The 21,092-nt window shown below is 39.9% G+C and overlaps 1 protein-coding gene across 2 annotated transcripts in view; it reads left to right on the top strand.

The window, feature by feature from the left end:
- The window catches only part of VAT1L (vesicle amine transport 1 like), a 137,581-nt gene that overhangs the window by 6,375 nt on the left and 110,114 nt on the right, over nucleotides 1-21,092 (top strand). For both annotated transcript variants that reach the window (XM_039888837.1, XM_039888838.1), the window contains exons 2-3: nucleotides 15,984-16,113; nucleotides 20,147-20,362. In XM_039888837.1, the coding sequence (XP_039744771.1) occupies nucleotides 15,984-16,113; nucleotides 20,147-20,362 (346 nt within the window). The remainder of the gene's footprint in view (nucleotides 1-15,983; nucleotides 16,114-20,146; nucleotides 20,363-21,092) is intronic.

Here is a 21,092-nt window from a genome sequence, read left to right as displayed (position 1 = left end):
AAGCTACAACAGATCTGAACATTTCTGAACATTTCTGCCTCACTATGGCCGAGTGATCTTAAGCAACTAACACTTTCTACTTGTGCACATCCCCACCTTGGTAATAATACCCACTTCTTGGTATTGTGAAGACTGAGAGTCCGTGGAAGTCCTGACTGTTCCTTGAAGAGACTGGGCACTCAATAAAAGTTATTTTCCTTCCTAGGTCACTTGGGCTGTAAAAAACAGACTTGGGACTTGATGCCATCCTCTTGTTCCTCGTCCTCCTACCAAACTTCATTGCCTTGCTATTCTCCCACCGATTTACATAGGATGCTGGCTTTCGAATCTTATGCCCAGGGTTGGGAATGGATTTGAACTGATCTCTTGCCATATGAGCCCTCTTCATTCCACCCATGAGTGGCAGCAGAGATTTCTTTGGTAGGCAGGTGTGCGTAGACTATCCAGGCTCTGGAGTCTGGTTCATTCTCATTCAAAGGAACCAAAATTCATGATCTTTTGGCATATTACTGACATTCGACATGGACAACAGAGCTCACCCAGCCATGGGGAAATAGCACCCTATGACCCCAAGTTCTTGGCACTTATCATTTTTAATAGGAATCTTTTTTGGCATCTTGGCATTTGTCATAGAAGAAAAAGTTTAATTAGAAGCAAGAAGAGACTCTTCATAGGAAAGGTCAGTGGGAGTGTAATTTCAAATTAGTTTGAGTCCTCTGTGTGTGATTTCACACAGAAAATCAGTTGGAGCTATGGCATTAAAATGAGCAAATTTAATGTCTGAAGGCCCAGGAGACAAAATAGATACTCCAGTGAAAGGGGTTGTTTCACCTTTGAATGTGATAGTATCTTGATGAGAGCATGCAGTGAGCTTCTGTCCTCAATCTCCTTCTGTTAGTGACCCTTGGCCTCTTAGCCAAGCCTCATCCCCAGTCACAAACATGCTGTCCAGTGCCTTCACAAACAGAACCCCCTTGGTAAGTAAAACATTGGGTCCTCTTACTCCTGATTTCTCTAAATGGATGTAGTCCCCAGAGCCCAGTGCGGAATAATTATCTTCTGTGAGAGGAATGATAATGAATGATTTCATGGACTGGCACTGACTATATACTCAAACTGGATGGGAAGCAGTATGCTTTTTTGGTTATAAAATAGTTAGTATTGGAAGTGAAACACTAACCTGGATTCAAATCCTGGATCTGATAGTTTTAGCAACCTCCATAACCTTAGGAAAAGGATTTAGTCTTTTGAAGCTTCAGCTCGTTCATCTGTAACATGGGTATAATAATAATATCTATGGGGCAAAATTTTTTATGTGTGGGAATAAAAGATAATGCATTCGAAGTACCTAGTAATGATGTTGCACATTTAATATTTGTTGAATGAATGAAATCCTTATCACATAGTATATGTTTAATATATACTAATTATGGGGATGCAAAGAAATAAGACATTAGAAAGACGCTCCATACTTCATAAAGTTTGGTGACTGGAGTCCTTATTGAGACTCCATATGTCTCCCCCAAAGAGTGTAAGACCTTAATATCAAAAGTAACCCAGATAGGATGTGCCACCATGTCATGACATGAACAAGAGCCAGATGAATTCCTGAAAAAACAAGAGGAAACAAAAGCAAAATGCATTGCGCTCCAACTGTGTGCCAGAAACTGGGCCAAGCTTAAAGATCTTTAAAAGGAAGACCAATTACTTCTGCTCTGATTCTCTTTATTTCAGCCATGCTAACCATCATGATGAACTTGTCCTTGGATATCTAGGCTCTTCCTTTCTCTTCCCTTCCACCTTTTATCTTTTCTCTCCCCGTGAGTTACTTTCAGGTGCTCCTGCTGAAATAAGCTTCCTTCTGGAGACTATGAAAGATGGTGCCCTTTTGCTCCAGCTGCCTGGCTCAAACTTAGCAGGTCCCAGTTCAAAGAGAACTTTTTTCTCCCAATTTTCTTATATCAAGTAAGAAATCTGATTGGCCCTTTGTGAATCACATACCAGTCCCTGGTTAGCTCTCCTTCCCCTCCCCCTCTCCCTTCTTTCTCTCCCAAGAGAATGAGGTGCTATGACTGGCCATATGTGTATCTCATGCCTTGCTGCCTTGACCTGGAATAATGGGGCATCATGATGGATGACCCTACCAAGAAATGCATGAAGGGTGTGTGTGTGTGTGTCAGTATTGTGTGTGTGTGTGTGTGGCTGTGTGTGTGGCCATGTGTATTGATGATGATGTGTTGGGTGGCGTAGATATTCCAAAAGGAATGGAGAGCAGTTACTAGAAGACTGCAGTAAGAAACACACTGGATTGATCAAATGGTAGGGTGAGAACTCTTCACCCAAAAAAGCGAAGAATCAGAGAGCGGACTGGAGAAGGCAGCTCCATTCCCTACCCTGGAACCTTACATTTCTCAGCACAAAGTTATTGAATCGTATGAAATAATATATATAATATTTTCAACTTCAAGGATCATCTCCTCTTAAATCTCTGCAGTAATCTTGGACATTTCAGAAACTATCTATTATCATTTAACTGATGAATGCCAAGCCCAGTGCTTGGTTAACAGTAGGCACTCCATAAATTTTTGGAGGATGAGTGAATATATTATCATATCTTCCCCAAAGGCTAGGTGTACATTTCTGCAGAAATTGTGATTTCACTCGTAAATGTGGCTTTCTTCATACAAACAGTGGCCATTCCAAGCCGGTGTGGTTTCAAGCTCCCCTCGGTCATCCCGGCTTTATCTGACAAGAGGCCTAAATCTCTCCAGCATGCAGGTCTTTTAGAGGGAGCTTGAAAGAATACCAAAGGAGCTATGTTTTCAGGGAGATTTACCTGTCCTTAACACAATCAGTTCTCTTGAAACTGAAAGTTCATCTCTAATAACTGCTTTCCCTAGGCTGGGAAATGTGGTTCTCTGACTTCTCAGGATGCTCTGTAATTTTCTCCTTATCAACATCGAATTGAGTGCTGGAGGCCAGGGCTCTTGGAGAGAACCAACTGCGCTGCTTCTAATGATTGCTATTCTGAGAGCACTTACTCCAGCATTCCTGCAATGCTTACCTACCTGGGGACCCCAGGCCCCAGCAGCCTGGATAGTAAAACAATATTTAACTAAACTAAACTTACTGTGGTAATCATTTTGCAATATATGCATATATTAGATCCTTATGTTGTACACTTAAAATAATACAACGTCAATTATATCTCAATGAAACCAGAAAATAAATAAATAAATATTTCAAACTATTGGGGGAAAAAATACTTTAAAACAAACAGTATGTCCATGACTCTGTGTCTCTACCTTTTTTTGTAAGTATCAGGACCCCCAAACCCTACCCTGCAATACTTTCCAATAGTCGCAAGGGTTGCCTAGGGGCTGTGGCAGGGGCACTCAGAAGCAGTTCTTCTGGCTCCCCCATTGATTCTGACCCTCTCCTATGCCCTCTCCTGCACCTCCTACTGTACACCGAAGCCATAAGTGTGTTTCCCATGTCGTGTCCACTCCAGGCAGAGTCTGGCCTTCTGCTTCAGCGGTCGCCCCTGCCCACCCAATATAGGTTACAAAGCAACATATGCCACCTATATCTAATGCGCTTGCTGTTCGGAGTTAATACTAATGACACTTGGTACTAATTATTTATCACTGTTATGATCATAATGACCTTTACTGAGTACTTTCTGTGTGCCACAGATACTGTGTGAAACATTTTAGGGAGATTTCTATGATACCAAACATTTTACAGATAAAGAAACAAGATCAAAGAGGTGAGGGAACTTACTAAAGACCACAGAATTAATAAGGCAGGGAGAGCTGTGATGTGAGCCCAGGTTCATCTCTCTCCAGGGCCTACGTCTGCACTCATTTTGTACCCATCTTTCACTGCTCTGTCTTAGACACAAGCTCCTGGAGGTGAAGGGTAATCTGAGTAGTGGCAAATACCACATTCAGAATCAAGCCTTCCTCTTGTATTGCTATAGGCTTCTTCATCTAGGCTTATATTCTGCAACTCACATTTCCCTTAGGATGAGTTTTGTTTGTTTGTTTGTTTGTTTGTTTGATTTTTACTTACCCCCAGAAGAGTTATCTACCCTTCATGCAAATAGATACATAGTGGGGCAGCCCCACTGCCTGGAATAGTCTAAATTCGACAGTGAACTCTGAGGCTTTCAAACTGTACTTTACATATAACCCTTCTCTTCCTCCCAACCCAGGCACACTTGCTTCTTTAAATAGACTCTCCATCAAGTTACAGATTTTCTAAGGTCCCTTGTATTTAAATCAGAAAGAATTGCTTTTCATTTATCTATGCTATGTCTAGTTCAATCAACTAATGAGGTGCTATTAAACCTACTGTTCCTATGATTGATTTGAGCGATTTTGTGATTGGATTCTCTTTATCCTCCTGGCTACACTTGCTAAAATTTTTCTGATCAGGGACCTTGTGACAAGCTCTGACTCAACATCTTGCAGTCAGAACCAGAACCAGAGATGTGTAACATGGCTAGCAATGTGCCCACCTTCTTAAAACAGTGCTTTCACGTTTATCTGCCTTCGGATCCTCGAGAACCCTCTCTGTCTGACCACAGAGGAGATGGTCCATACCTCTGGGACTGCTGCTTCATGTGAAATAAAGAGCAAAGGCGATTTTCACCCTCCTGCCCCCTGGGAGCCTCGTCGTCTCTGTCCTCAGCCAGCAGCACTTGAGGGAGACTTAACTTCTTCCTGTTGCTCTTTCAATGCTCTTCTTTTCCTATTCTTTTTTTCTTTTTTCCTTTTGTGTCCTTGGCGTAGCTGGTCCTGCTCCCTCATGAATAGGAGCCTGACTTCCAACAGAATTGAAAAGCACTGTCAAATTCTATTTGGTCCTTTAGAAAACACCAAAGCTGGATCCATTCATGCTACAGAGAAAATTTTCTCAAAAACGTTCTCTTCCCGTCTACATCTCCCCAGCGCCTCCTGTTCCCTCCGAATTTTATCCCTATGCTCTTCAAACTCTCCTGGCCTCTCGATCCCTGCCCTCGCTATCTCTTGTCTTTTACACCTATCTTTGCTCACCTTTCACATCTATTCTTTTTATCTGTCAGGAGTAAATCTTTGCTCTTTGCAAAACACATACATCAAGCAGGTCTTTGATCTTAGTTTTTTCCCTTACCACTACACACAAGGCTGCCAGCCATGCTTGGCTAAGAGATAATTCTCTTTAGCAAGAAGAAAGAAGAACCACTCCTAAGTATTTTACTACTACACCTTCAGTGGAGAAATTATTATTATTTTTTTTTTTTTGCGAGATTAGAAAGCGCCCTGTGCTAAGCAGTGAAATTGAAAGATGAATTTTAAGACAAATTCTCTGGAGTTGCTCATAGTGTATAGTGAAGCCAGCAGGGTAGTGATGCTGCTACTGCCTCCTTCTCAGGCTAATTAAATTTAAATATTAATAAACTAAGATGAAGAGTTCGGTCCCTCAATCACACTAGCTGCAGTTCAAGCATTTTGTGACTACATATGGCTGGTAGCCCCGCATTGGAGCACAGGTACAGAACATTGCCATCACTGCAGAATGTTCAATTGGACAATGCTGCTTCATCTTCACCCCATTTTTCCTACTGAAATGACTGTTTTTACTAAACACCGTTTTAATCAGCAGCAATGACTTAGGAGATAACTGTCATGTTATAGCAAAAATGGACTGTATCTTTATGGAGACCCCGCCCCTTTGAGTCTCCTGTGAGAAGTCAGTGATCACTTTACACTGCTGGATACTGCCTTCTCCCCGCACCCCCTCCCAACCCTGCCATGGGAAGGTTGGGAGAACCAGAGCAAAGGGCATACCTATTCCTCAGCGATACTTTGCTGTGGAGGCCTCCGTGATTCCTGCAAAGTGAATTAATAACTGCCCTCTCTGTGCTACCCATGACCCCTGTACTGCCTCCTGTTGGGGAACTGTCATACCATGTAGTTGTTTATTTCTGAACTCCTGGGAAACAAAGATGTCATTGTCACTATTTTAACATTAGTACTGAGCCAAGCCCCAAACCAGGGAGGGTTTGCTGAATTTAAATATAATTTGAATATTTTACATTACCAATCACTGCCAGGCACCTGGTTGACGTCAATGACTTGGTCAACATTTAACATGGAGCATAGAGATTTTAACCTTTTCAGGAAACTTCTTAAGAATGAATACTTGTTGTGTACCCAGGAGAGGTCGAGAATAAATAAACAACTCCAGGTTCAGAAATCAACCGATTAGTCTTGGTATCAGCGAGAACTTGTTTTGAACCCATTTGTGCCATGCTTTTCTGTTTCTGTTGAAAACCAGCTCTTGATATTTAGATTCTCAATATATCTACTTGGCTATTTTGTTCTGTGTTTGAAATACTATTGAAGTGTATTTTGAATACTAATTTGGATGTATGACCTCAATATATTTTCTCTCCCGAGCTATGGTGCCCCCATCATCAGTCCAGACTTTATGGCTAAAGGGATTCAGGTGGGGCAACAACAAGCATTATTAACAAGTAAAGTAGTAGATAATGAAAAACATCGAACATGTAAGAGAACTTCATATGTCTTGTATAGCGGCAGAGGTCTGTTTATTTAAAATAGTGGTTAGGGTGGGTATGACACAGGATCTGTGGAGCCAGACACCAAGGGAAACAGTGTCAGGAGCCACAGACCAGCGATGGGGAGAAGAGAGTCTGAGTATCTATAACACACTCCTTTCTACTTCTGATGGAGCACAGGTGACTTCTCTATCCTGAGGTCCATCCAGGACAATTCTGGCTGTTCTCAAATAAGAAATGCCATTTGAGATTTGCATAAAAGGTGTCCTTGTTTTAGAGGAGTGTTTTTTCCTTGCATAGCAGATTTGTATCAGTCTATTCTCACAGCTTTGAGATAAGAAAATGGAAGCTTAAACAAACAAACAAACAAAGAAAAGAATTGGGAGCAAGATTTTCTGACATCAATGCCTATTGTCTTAGGTATTTTCAAGTTATCAGCTGAGATGAACAAACAAAAACAAAAACTTCAGTTCTGAGGAAATGAGAAAAGGACTCAGACACCTGCTTCTTTGTCCCCACTTGGATTCGGAGTTAAATGCTCTGATGAATATAGCAGTAGCAAGTCTCCAGAAGAGTAAAGAAAGGCACACACCTTCCTGGGCCACTCCTGCTCAGAATGAAGCCTCACATTACCCCTCTTGCTCTTCATTAGAGCAGGCAGAGGCTGCCATGGATGCTGGCCATGGGTATTCGCTTTGACAGTGTTCTCTTGGTATCCGGGTCTCCTCCAGCATTCTGTAATCTGACTTCCCATGGACACATAGAAAGCTTTGAGCTACTATTTTTTCATGGATGTCCCCAAGCAATTTACCAATCCTGCATGTATTTTTTAATAACTGAGAATTGTTTATAAGACCATGTAAAAGGCTCTTTTTGCCCCCAGCATTATTGAGATATGATTGATATGTAACATCTTGTAAGTCTAAAGTATACAATGTATTGATTCGATAATTTATAAATTGCAAATTGATTACCACCACAGTGCTAGATACCACCTTCATAGTTCCCATCACATAGTTCCCGTTTATTTTTTTGTGGTAACATTCAAAATCTACTCCTGTGTGCATTTTGACAGTTCATCTGCCTTTACCCTTCTCTTTTTTTTTTCTAGTCTCTATCCCTTCCATGATTCTTTGATCCCTTCGAGTCCCCCATTTCCCTTTCCTCTTATTCTTATGGGTCCCAATTTTAAGGCCACATTCTCCTTTTTGCCTTCCCACCATTAGTTCTCAGATTTCCTTGACCTTTTCTCCTCAGGGACCACTGTGCAAAGGTGCTCTATAAATATCCACCATCAGTGACAACTGCTTGGTGACTGTGAGGAAATAAAACCCTGAAAGGGAGATGACACCACCCCTCCTGTAGTGGATAATGGGCACACCACTCAGAAGAGCCTTTTAGGACCCAGGTGCTCATTCTCCCAGCTGCTGGGAGTGATGGCTGTTGAAGACTCATGGCTCCATCCCTCCTGAGGAATTGCCCTCAGCTGGAGGACACCTCCTTGCCCAAGTTTGCACACATCCCTCTCCAGGGGCAGCTCTTATCTGACGATTAGCTGATGCAAGGGTACAAAAGCCCAGTCCCCTTGCCTCAATTCATGATGACTTGAGGATTCAACCTGGCTTGGGGGGTTTCCATTGATAAATTGAGTCCTTTTTACTGCTACATCAGTATTCAACTTCTTCCTTTACTCAATTCAGCTTGCCGCACACCCATAGACATGTTGTTTTCTAGAGCCCTCCCTAACAGACCTTCTGCATGCAAATCTCAGTCTCAGAGTCTGCTTCCCAGGAGACCTGACCTGTGGCACCTTCTCTGTGTGATGATGATGGGGGTGATGGTGATGTGGTGGTGATGACGATAACAGCTTACTTACACTTATTGAGCACTTACTGTGTGTGAAGTTCTCTGTTTTACATATACTAACATAGGCAATCCACACCAACATTCCATAGTTGTTACTATTACATTTAAGATAAGAAAATTGGAAGTCCAAGGAAGTCAAGCAACACACTTGAGGAGGAGCCAGAAAGCTAAAGCTGAGAATTAAATTCGGCGTTGGTGATTGCAGAGGACCACTAGAACCATTCTTTGGGAAAACTTTGTTTTTGACTTCACGATTTCCTTGTGCACCTCTCCTGGTGGCTATGTGAGCACTCGGTCTATACTTCTGTAAAACCGCTGCTTCGAAATGGGCCTTTCTGATTCTATTTCCCCATGGGAATTTTGAGCCTCTGCTAACTTGGATATCCAGTACATGCTATATGTTCAGTGTATAGCAAGTGTTCAGTGTGATGGATGAGTTGAGACTTCCCCTCCTTGTAACTGGGCAAACTGAGTGATGGTCTCTTGAAAGGAGAGCAAAGCCTCTGGAGGCACGTCACTGGCTTTTATACCTTGGCTTTGTGAACCTCTATGTGCCTCGATTTTTTTTCTCTGTAAATGTGGGTAATATCATTCATCTCTTAGCATTGTTATGGTTGTTATAAAAATTAAATGATATCATCCCTGTAAAGCACTTAGCATGATGCTTGATACATAGTAAGCACATCATTAAAGTTATCTATTACAATTACTAGCTGCAAATAATTACCATGTGCCATCATTAGAGAAATTAGAATGGGGGTTTCTAAGTGTCTGCTAGCATCCTGAGAACTCTTCACACAGTCACAAACCCTGCGTGAGAACCCTTCTCAGAAGGGGTCCATCTCTTCTTGAACATTCTTCTTCATGGGTACAGTTGACACTGGGCTACTAGAGCAGTTCTCTCAACCCTATGGCACATGAGTGTGTGTGCTGGACTAGAAAGACTCTCAGAGCTGGGGCCAGGTTGTGCACATATAGAGAAAAAAAAGGAATAAACAAACACCATGATAATCCTGACATGCATCCAGAAAATTGATTGTGCTAGAGGCTCAGTCAGGCTGCACCCCATGTGGTCAGCAATCATTGCTATGAGGGGAGGGGAATTAACTGCCATTATACACAATGAGTCCTATGGTCTTTACTAAGTACTTGTAACATATGAGTTCAAAGTATCTTAGAGCTATTTCATAGAATCATAAGAGTTCATGATTTGAAGAAACTTAAAACATGTCAGCTAGTCTTGTGTTTTAAATTCCCTGCATGGCATCTTTCATGGTCTTTATAAATACCCTAGTAACCACGAATGTGTCAACTTATCCAATATTTTTATCAGCAATTTGGACATAGAAGTCAATGATAATTACATTTTCAGAGAATACAAATGCAGAAGGAAGAGCCAAATTTTCGGATGAAAAGAATTAAGATCCAAGAAAGAGCCAGGCAATTTGGAATGATGAATCTAATCGAATAAGACCATAGATATGACCACATTTAACAAGAGTAAATAACATCCTTTGGAGTAGGATCGAAAAATTCAAATGCCTTAGAGGATGAGAGGGCTTTTCATTTTGCTATCTATTTAATAATCATCTATTAATTTTTGTCTTGCCTGATTCCAAAAAGAAGTTGAAATCGTTTTAAAAAAATGATACAGGAGCGATTCTCTAAGTGTTCCCTAGACCACCACCAATAGCATCACCTGAAAACTTGTTAGAAATGCAAAGTCTTGGACCTCACCCCAGACCTACTGAGTTAGGAACTCAGGGATGGAGCCCCAAATATCTGTGTTTTAACAAGCCCTCCTGAAAATTCTGATGCACAATAAAGTTTGAGAATCACTGTAATAGAATTTAAGATTTAAAAAAATGGAAACTCCAGGACATTCAGAAAATTAAGAGGAAGATGAGTGTTAGGATAACATAGAGAATGAATGACTAAAGCCCTGCGGTTTAGGGAGTGAGGTGGTACCAATTTGGCTCAAAACTTCCTAATAGCCAATGTCAAGAAAGAAATATAATCAGTTTATACACTGTACCGGGCCTGTAAGTTCCGAATAACCAACCCTTGCACTAGGATTTGAAGAAAATTCCTCTGTCTTCATGAAGAAGCAAAAATACATTGTAACAAAGAATTTGCCTAACAATATCCCTTCAGTAAGTAATGGGTTTCTGAAGGTTATTTTTTTGGCCATTTATCTCTTAATTGAACCAGTGATGGGGCAAGCCTTGGAACTGCTGTTGAGTGTGAGATCAAAATACATGCTGGAGCTGTATTAATCTGCATCGGTAAAGAAGAAGGCTGCTGGAAGAGGGTGATTTTCCTCACACTGTTCTTTGTGCAATGGTCTGACAATGGTTTGGGTACCCATGGTCAGTGCTGAAGATGCTGACAACCTGAGGAAAGAACAAGATGGCAAGAGACCTAAAACAAAACATACCCTTTCATAGAAACAGCCCCTGCTCTCCTTTCACCTGAAGAATAAAAGACGAGAGACTCTTTCCATGTTTATCATCTCTTCTTTGCTTTTCTTCTTTGGGTCAGTTTTACCTCAAATTAGAAAATTAATAAACTACAGCTGGGCTAGTTCTGTCATCCACTTAGTGGTGTCCTTTAAGAAATCATTTGTGTTCTCTTTAATATTATTAGTGTATCCAAAAGAAATTAATAGACCCCAAACCACAACATGGTAGAAGCCTACCATGATTTATAGATAACAGAATGACAGCCTAGCAGTCAAAAATTCAAGCTTGGAAGTCATATGAAAAGGGCTCATACCCCAGTTCTGGTACCTATTTGCAAAACGTGCTTTATCTTCTCTAGGCCTCACCTTCCTCTTGCACAAAATGGAGATTATAATGGTCCATACATAATCCCTAACATGTAGCATCATCATAAGGGGAGATGATGACTCTTGTATACTCTAGCAGATTGACTACTAGAATACTAGTGGGACACAAAATGAAAACAGCTAAATGTCTCATGAGACTTCACAAGGTTGACATCCATCACTTAATAGATAACAGAAAATAAAGTATAGTGGCCAAGCCTAGCTTGCCTTACTTCAGCTTCTAGATAGAATATAAGTATCCCAAGTCAGTATCTTTCATCAAGAACACCAAGTATCTGTCCCTCCCTACCTAAGCTTTGATTTTGATAATCTTTGAAGCAGAACTCACAGGACAAAGAACCATCAAGTGACCAGAGTGTGAGAGATGGGAGTGCTTCAGAGACTCTGCCAAAGCCCCGCAGTTCACTGATGGCAGCATAGGACCTGGACCCTGCACTCTGCATCTGTTTCCTTTCACTATTTCCTTTTAGTCTTGTTCCTGAATCTTGAAAGCAATGATTTTTAATAACATTTGATTTACTGCATTTGAGATTTCATAATGTCGTGGGCTATACAATAAGCAAGGAGTTTGAAGACATTAATTCAAGTCTCAGTTCTGCCAGGTACTAATTGCGTTGTCTTCGACAAGTCAGTTCCCTTCTCTGAATCTCCAAGTTCATGTCTATTTAAGGGGAATAATAATATCTGCACTTCTTGTCTTTCTGGAATTGTTACAAGGTTTAATGGGATGTATATGAAAGCACACTGTAAACTGCATTATGCTATGCAAATGTAAGAGTATTATTATTTAAAGAAATTGTCCCCAAATTTCCTTGTATCTTCTATCATATCCCTCATCCTGTGATTTGAGTTTTTCAGAGTCCCTTTCTCAAACCCCTGCCTCCATTTTTTCAGAAGGCTATGTCTCAGTAATAACCCTTTAAGCCTAGCCCTTGACTAATAATTTGGTATGGGAGGAAAAAAATAAGGCTTATTTAGTAAAATTATACCAATCCTGGAGGAAAAAATAGGATTACCTAGAAAAACATTATGTGAAGCACTTTCCAGCATTATTTTTTTCAAAAATCTCAAATGTTTAAGAACCGTATAAAAATTGGCTAAGAGGGACATCTTAATATCACCTGCTATGTCGGTCTGAGTCATCAGGTAGTCATTTGCCACCCCCCAAAAATTTCCAGGTGAAAATCAAATTACCTTAGAGAATACAGGAAACTATAGTTTTGAAGATGTATAGCTTGATATGTCTCTGCTTTTTCCCTGTCGTGACGGAAAAGAAAAGTGTTAGACAGACCCAAGTTTAAGTCCATAGCTTACACCATTCACTGTTTGTGGGGTCTTGGGCAAATAACTTTTTGTCTCTAAACAATGTTATTTGTTTTGTCTGAAAAAACAATGAGGTCAATCATGTCAGTCTAGTGGGTGCTTTAGGGTTCTTGATTATGGTATTTGTTTTAGCTTGTATCTTTCGGTTTTCTGCAACAGAGACCACACACATAACCCAAACCAAGAGGTCCTATTATAAAGACATGTGAAGCAACAAAAATAAAACTCTTAGAAAGGAGAGAGCAGGAGGCACTGGGACTGGGCCTCATCAAGTGTGGAGATTGGACCCTCCCATTATTGGTAATTCAGCAGCGAAACTTGTAAAATCTCACCCTGGTTCAGGCTGTTGGGTGGACTCTACTGCTCTTTGTGGTTTTACTTTTGTGATTCCCCTACCGACTGGCTTTTTCACTTATGCTTCCCCAAAGCGCGGGTCAACTAGGTCCCTCAATCTCAGTTCTATCTTTTGACATCCTTTCGCATACTAAGTTGTTCACTTGCTGCATATTTCCCAGTGCATAGTTTTTGAGGAAACATCCAGTTCGTAGACTAGCTCATTTAATTCATGCCAAGGAAGGTTTTTTTTGCTTAGATTATGAATGGTCACCCCTCCAAAATTGGGTCCACCGGCTGTCAAAGAGATAAGGAGTTATAAACATGGTACCTTAGACATGTACCTCTTCAACAAGGATGGTGATTTAAGTTCCCATAAAGAAGTAGTATGTGCTGTGTGTAATAGCTTGGGTTCTAGAATTTGCTTGAATTCAAATCCTGACTTTGACGGTTTCTAAAGATGTGACCTTAAGAAAGTTACTTAATCTTGCTGAGTCTCAGTTTCCTCATCTGAAAAGTAGCTATGATAGTTATACCTCATAGGAGTATCATTGAATTTTAAATAACAAAAGCAAAGCAGTAAGCATATCTCAGTAAATGCTAACTATATCCATATTAAGCGGAGGTGTGTGGGCAGGCACCGTGAAACAGGTCTGGTATAACACATAAAGGTGCCCCATTAACAATCGTTCACCTCTTCTTTGTGTTGAGATAAACACTGACCCCCAGGATATATCTGCTTCACATTTCTTTCTGTAACCCTGATGAAATCGCTGCATGCCTTACTGAGGAAATGGGATGCTACAGGTTTTTATAAAGTGAGTGTTATCCCTTCTCACTGGAATTGGGTAGCAGGATCTCAGTTTACCACCACCGTGCCCGTTCTATGCTGGATGGAGACTGGAGGCAGGCCTACTAAGCAGCGTAATGAATGTCAGAGATGAAGCCTTCGCCAGGGGCTAGCATGTTTACAGAACTGTCAAGTAATTTCTTCTGGCATTTCTCCATCACGGTCTTGGGAAATCAGGTTTTCACACAAAAGAAAACACAGTGAGCTAAAATATACGTGAGATGAGATGCTGTGTTTGATTTGGAACATAGAAATTCTTTTTATTGTTATACAGTGATGTTTTATTTCATTGTGTTGGAAAATGGCCTATTTCACAGAAGTGAAACTTCTACATAGCTGAAGTTTTCCCATTTCAGCTCTGAAACTATTTTTTATCCTTCTTTAATGGGAGTCTTCCTAAAATGTATCACATACTTCTTCCTTCTTAACAGAAGTTGCGAATTTAAAGGCTAGCTAACATTTATTGAGTACTTCCTATATATGTAGCAATATCAATTCCTTCCAGAATTCTGTGAGATAGTTACTATCATAACATCCATTTTACAGATGAGGAAATGGAAACTTAGAGAAGTTAAGTAACTTATCCAAAGTTACACAGGTAGAAATGATGGAATTGGTATTCATGCCCGGGTCTTCCCAAACTCTTTACAACCTGGCCATGTTATTGGAGAACATTTTGGTTAATGAATGACCCAATAACTATTAACCTCCAAAGTTGGATCTTTGAAAGTCTACACATACATTTCACGAATGTGTCCATTACTCTGAGCATCCCTTGACCACTTTTTAAAAGGAGTTAGTATATAAACTGGCATCACACATTTTTGAATATTCATATTTCTTCATTCAGCAGATGTTACTTGAGTACTTACTATGTTACTGTGCCAGGCACTCTGGAGGCAAAGAAATATAAGGCATACAGCTGCCTTCAAGGAGGGCATACATTAAAGGTACTCCAATGGGGCAATATGTAAAACCTGCCTGATTTGTAGCCAGGAAAACCTTAATAAGGTGGTGATTCTTGAAACTATTTTTCAAGGAAGCTATGCTCATCACCAAAATAAATTCTCTATGAATGAGACTGATGAGTTGAGACCAGGTGTAATTAGCTGCTTCCTTTGGCTTCAAAGAGGCCAAGGAAGAAATAGGCAAGCTGTACTTAAGAAGCTTTAGTCAGATGCTAGTGGGCTTTGGGCCAGAACGAGGACTTTGGTTTCCATAACTGAGTCTTTCTTAGATTGTGGCTTACGAAAACAGGAAGGATATTAGAACCACACCTGGTGGAAAAAAATACATGTTCGATGGGATGTGTTTTCTCATTTGATTAGTAATTGGGTGTTAAATGCAATTCTCAATTGTAGCTCTTAAAAAACACACATTTCGAAGTATTGGTAGCATCATTATAAGCAAGTATATCATTTTCTAAGGCAATGACTTTGACATATGTAATAATTTTCTTATTTCAAAAGTAATGTGTTAGTAGAAAATACCTGATAACTTCTCTCATCCAGAGATAATTAAACATTCTGAAACAAATCCTCATCATTCCCATATCCATTGGTTCATGTCTTTGATCTCTTTTCTTCAAGTCACCCTCCTCCAGCTGGATATAATGTTGTCTCTTGATGCCTCATATTCACCATATGGGGGATGTTGATGGCACAGTGCTGGTGTAACTTTGTGTGATGATTTAGGTGTGATGATTGGTTCGAGACCTTTTAAATTATATCTTTTTTTCTCTTTCTCATAGATTGGCTAATGGCCATTGTGTCTGGCTGTTTTCCATATATCTTCTTATAATTTCTTCCTAGTGTATTTTTTACCCACAATTAAGTGCTGGAATGGCTAATGATCAGGCTAGTCAATATATGTTTTTAAAGTAAGACTAAGGCTCTGAGAGAGAGCAAAGGGGCTATCTTTCAAATTAGAATGTAAACTCTGCAACTGCTATTTTAACTGCCAGGAAAGCATTGCTTGTCAATAGAGATAATTGAGTTTTGCTTTATTGGTGACATTGAGCTAAGTGCCACTACTATTAGGCATACTTTTCCAGAAAGAAAAAAAGAAGAAAAAGGAAGGAGAGAGGAACGGGGGGAGCCTGAAAGGGAAGGGTAGGGAAGAGAGAAAAAGCCAGGCCAGTGCTTTCTTTTGGATCTCATTTTGAATTTCTCTCTTTTCACATTTGCTGTTCACAGTGGTTTAAACTTCATTGACTTGATGGTGCGACAAGGGAATATCGACAACCCTCCCAAGACTCCCCTGGTACCAGGTTTTGAATGTTCTGGGATTGTTGAAGCTCTGGGGGACAGCGTGAAAGGATATGAGGTAATGTTTTGACTGGAATCCACTGACATAATAAAAGTTATGTGAAAATGCTTGAAATAATCTATGACATATTGTTATTGATGTCTTACTGTTTGGTTTTATAGCAATGTTTGTATATGATAGGACTTTTCAAATGTTTCATGCCTTTCTCGTGTACTGTCTTGAGGCTCTTGGCAACAGTCTGGTGACCAAAGGAAATCTTGTCCTCTCTTTTATTCATATTATACAGCTATTAAATAAAAGCATTTGGCCTTGGATTAATTAATTGTGCATACTCCCTTCTCCCAACAAGGCTTTCATTTTCCCATCACCTCAGGCTCAAAAATCAATTACAAAATACAAAAGTTGGGGAGAAATAACCTCTGTATCTTATAATTTGATTCCTTTAAATATCTACTTAACTAATGCATCTAAATGATCACTTATAAACCATTATTTCAGACATTGGCGAGGTGGCATTTTTGAATGATGACTTTAAAGCCTAAGGATAGAAGTATCTGACAATGGGACAAAACTGGCCATTGGTAGATGGACTTAGGAGTAGGGCAATGGATATATAAGAAGGGTTATTATGTCTTTCTGACTACATTTTTATATGTTCAAAATTCTCCAAAATAAAAAAAAAATTAATTGGTGAAAAGATGTATGACTCTTCCTACCAATAAAATGCAAATAAAATAGAATCCATTCTGTAAAAACTGAAAAAACTGTGGGCAAATCAATTGCACAGAATTTCAGTAGTTTGGAGTCAGAAAAACCATGGATATCAAGTAAAAGAGCTCTCGCTTACAAGTACTTCCCCAGGGAGACATGAATGGAGCTAACATTTGAGAATCCACTATAACCAGAAACATGGGCAAGTTATCTTTGTTCAGCCTCACCGCAAGCCTGTGGTAAAGATTGTTATTGTCTCCTTAGAGATGAGGTGCAGAAGAGTTTAGTAATTTTCTGCGAAGTCCAAAAGGTGGTAAGTAGTAGTTGAACCTGGATTCAAGTTATCAGAGCCTTTTTTCTCTTTTTAAAATCCTATGATCTTGACTCTTGCTCCCAATCTGCAAACGCAGTACTAAACACCGGAGGAAAAATCCTATAAAATGCAATGCCAAAATGCCCTTGGAGTTGAATTTGAGCTTGCTGCTTAGTCTCAGTATATCTGAGCCTCAATATGATCCAAATTCGTTATGTTAAATTTCTGGAAATCTCATCCCACCCATCAGTCTTTCTGTCAATGGTTTCTAGATAATAGAGCAGAAGACGTTTGAGAAAGAAAAAGTAAGTGCCCTTTTTTTGCCTTTCATATGACTTCACATTTTCTGTCCCCAGGTAAGCAATATAACCAGAGGCAGCACTATCTCTCTCTGAAAGTGCTGCATATAAGAAATATTATCTGCTTTTCACTCCTCCACACCATCCCAAAGGACAAGATCATACTACAAATTCTATTAATCCTGAGCATTAGATAACCTATTATTTTAGAATATTAACAGTAGGTAGGGTTGTTGTTGGCTTTGCTTTAAAGGGAGAATTTACTATGCTTGATTTTATATATATCTATATCTATCTATCTATCTATCTATCTATCTATCTATCTATCTATCTATCTATATATTACCTTATATACGATCTTTCTTCTGCTAGTTTGCTCTGGCTTGCTTATTGTCAAACCTACCCTTCACCTCCCACTCCCTTCCAGTGACTTTCAGAGGCACAAATAAAAGAAACCACCTACAGGTTTCTAGTCAGGGTATGATTTTGGAGAAAACCAATACTAATATTCCCTCTATAATTTTGACTTAGGGTTTTCGATCACATTGGAGATGGAATTCCATGCAGCAGCATGCTGAACAATTCTCTTGGTTGATCAATTGCAACAGAGGCTTGAAAAATTGTTACCCGAGGCAGAGTCGTAAAGGAATAATTTGGGCTCCATTGCCCACCAGTAATTTTTTTCATAATAGAATCAAATAATAAAATAAATTGGATTATTTTTTAACTTACCTATCTCTGGACTCTGAGACTGGGGCTGATTAGGATGGCTTAGCTACTTTTTCCATTTTTATAATGAAATGGAAAAAGATGGAGCAAAGTTGAATGAGTAGCATGAAGCAGTCAGCCTTACTGTGATGGCAATGACCATCACTGTCCATCAAGGTATCTGTAATACTCTCTTCACTGCACTCTGTGTTTATACTGGAGGCCACTCTGGGGTACTGAGTCTATATCTTTGGGTTTTCAAGATTCTATGCAAAAGAGGATGACAGTGTTAGACCTCAGTGATCCTCTGGTCTAAGCCATTGCATTTAAGACAATAGTCCCAGCATTCGTCATTTGGTCTTCAACCCACCCAGGGATTAAGACACTCACTACCAGCGGGACAGACTCTCCTTTCCATCAGTTTCTTCATTAGACAGCTATCCATTCTGCTTCGTGAAATATGAGTCTGTATTTGGCTTTTGATCGTTAAACTGTGGATTCCATGAGATCAGGAACCAATCTGTTCTTTTTAGGAGATAACTTGATTGTTCTTTCCTCATTTTGCATGCACCGTGCCAAGTGCATTGCATGCATATTATGATAGTTAATCTTCGTAAGGACCTTTTCCTAATATTATACCTATTTTAGAGCTGAGAAAACTGAGACTTAAAGAGTTAAACTAACATTCCCAGACTTGGTAGGTTCCCCTGTTGTATACCCTTAATAACTTCATGTCTTCTTGATAGCACTTACCTTAGGCATGATGAATTAATTATTGGTATCTGGAGTCAGCCTACCTAGCTTTCCATCCTGGCCTAGCTGCTCTCTAGCTGCATAACATTGGGCGGGTGCTTTAATCTTTGTGTCAATTTAAATGTCTGTAAAATCTATGATCATTTATCTGTAATATGGGACTCTTACAGAGCCCTTCTCATAGGAGGCTTTTGTTGTTTGTTGAGTAGGGGTAGAAGAGAAATGTGCTAAGGTACAAAGAAATTAAAGCAGTAGAATCAATTTTAAATATATATAAACTAAAACACATAAATATATGAAAGCCATTAATTTATTAAGAATTCACTATGACTACAACAATTTGAATATTATATTTGAAAGTATAGTACAAGCCACTAACATAATCAAATAGCAGAATGGTTCACTTTAATTAGCACTTGGCAGCTCCTACAAGCTGTTAGTATTATTTCACTTATTTGTATTTCCTTTAGTAATGATATGCTATGAAAAAACTTAGCACACTATCATAACCACTTTAAAGGGATGACTGCTCTTTTTATTTATCTATTTATTTTTATATTTTTTGCATAGTGTCTGGATGTAAATATAAAAAAGAACACACTATTTAGCCATGCCTTAACCAGGGTTTTGTAAAGATTACATGAATGGAAACATGTGATATCCTTAGGACAATGTCTGCTATATAGTACTCGTGCGATAAATGTTAGCGGTTCCTCACACCTGGTGGCATGCTCCTATTTCACTCTCAGCCTGGTTACTCTTGTTTAGTCACCTGCACTTAGATTTATATGGTTCTTCTGATGCACCAGGTTCACATCCACTGGGACTGGAATTCAGTGCTAAACTCTGACGCAAATACTACAATGAACTAGCCTGTCAGGGAATCTGTATGGGGTGGCAGAGACCAAATGAGCAGTTTTACGCCTAGCCTTGTCCCTTTAACCTTCCTTGTGGCTCAGTTTTCCCCAGCTCCAAAACAGAGAGATTAGATGAGAGCTTAAGTCAGTGAAATGATCCTCCAACACTAACATTCCACAGTGTGTGATGTGATGTACACTGTATTTATGCTCAGGAAGAGAAGTAGAGAACCTGGCTCCCATAGCCCCTGGAAAGTTTTCATAGATGGGCTTCAGAGCATCCACAAATGCCTTAAAATTGGGAGGCAGGTGAGGGTGTGCATATTTGAGGGTTTTGTTTTTTTTTTCTGAGAAGGAATCTATAGTTTTCATCAGATTATTATTTGAGAAATCCCTCAAAAAAGGTTATAAAACCTCTACTAACCCAGTGCTTCCTTATATCTATCCAGATTGGGGACCGTGTCATGGCATTTGTCAATTACAATGCCTGGGCAGAGGTGGTCTGCACGCCTGTAGAGTTTGTCTACAAGATCCCAGATGACATGAGCTTCTCTGAAGCTGCTGCATTCCCCATGAACTTCGTCACAGCCTACATGATGCTCTTTGAAGTTGCCAACCTCAGAGAAGGGATGTCTGTGCTCGTGCACTCGGCTGGTGGTGGTGTGGTAAGTTGGCTGCTTGTGAGTCCTCTTCCTCGATATCATTATGGTGAAAGTGGAGGGATGCTCAGGTGACAGTGAGATTCCTATATGAGATCTATGTCCATTAGGAGGGATGATCTGTGTGGTTCTGGTGAAGCTCATGTGGACAGAAGAGCTCATAGAGATGACTGTGTTGGGGATAGGGTGAGCCTCAGGGATGGTTTCTCTGGAGTTTGGGAAGGTCTCCAAGGTGATATGTTAGGACTTAGTGGGTCTCAGAGATAGTTTCTGTCCCGAAGCATTGTCAGTCTTGGTGTCAATCACTGTGAGATGCCTTACAGTCCTGTACCACTGTTATTTGAAATGCCAAAATGGTGGATGAGTTACCTTTTCAATAAATTGCCATGGATTCTAGATTGTTCCCATATTAATGACATCCTTATTCATTTGTATTCTGATTTACTTTCTTGAGTGGGAGAGAGGTAGATGGAGATTGTACTAGGACAATGGGAATTACACATAAACCTAAGTGTACTCATGAGGGTTGTTGCACATGCAAATGTCATCTGTCAGGTGTGTTTTTGACAAGGGGGAGAATAATGGAATTAAAAGTTGATGCTCTAGAGTTCAGGGGTGGGAGAAATTTCTTTCAGGGTGTGGATGTATCTCAGAGCCAGTCACTCAGTACATATTACATGCCTGCCACATGGCAAGCACTATGTACCAGTCATGGTCTACTGGGGTGGGAGTATAA

This window comes from Pteropus medius, unplaced genomic scaffold (genome assembly GCF_902729225.1).
Source record: "Pteropus medius unplaced genomic scaffold, Ma_sr-lr_union100, whole genome shotgun sequence".
NCBI classification, from domain to species: Eukaryota; Metazoa; Chordata; class Mammalia; order Chiroptera; family Pteropodidae; genus Pteropus; species Pteropus medius.
Note: the sequence above shows the minus strand (reverse complement) of the source record. Positions and strands in the feature narration are given on the sequence as shown.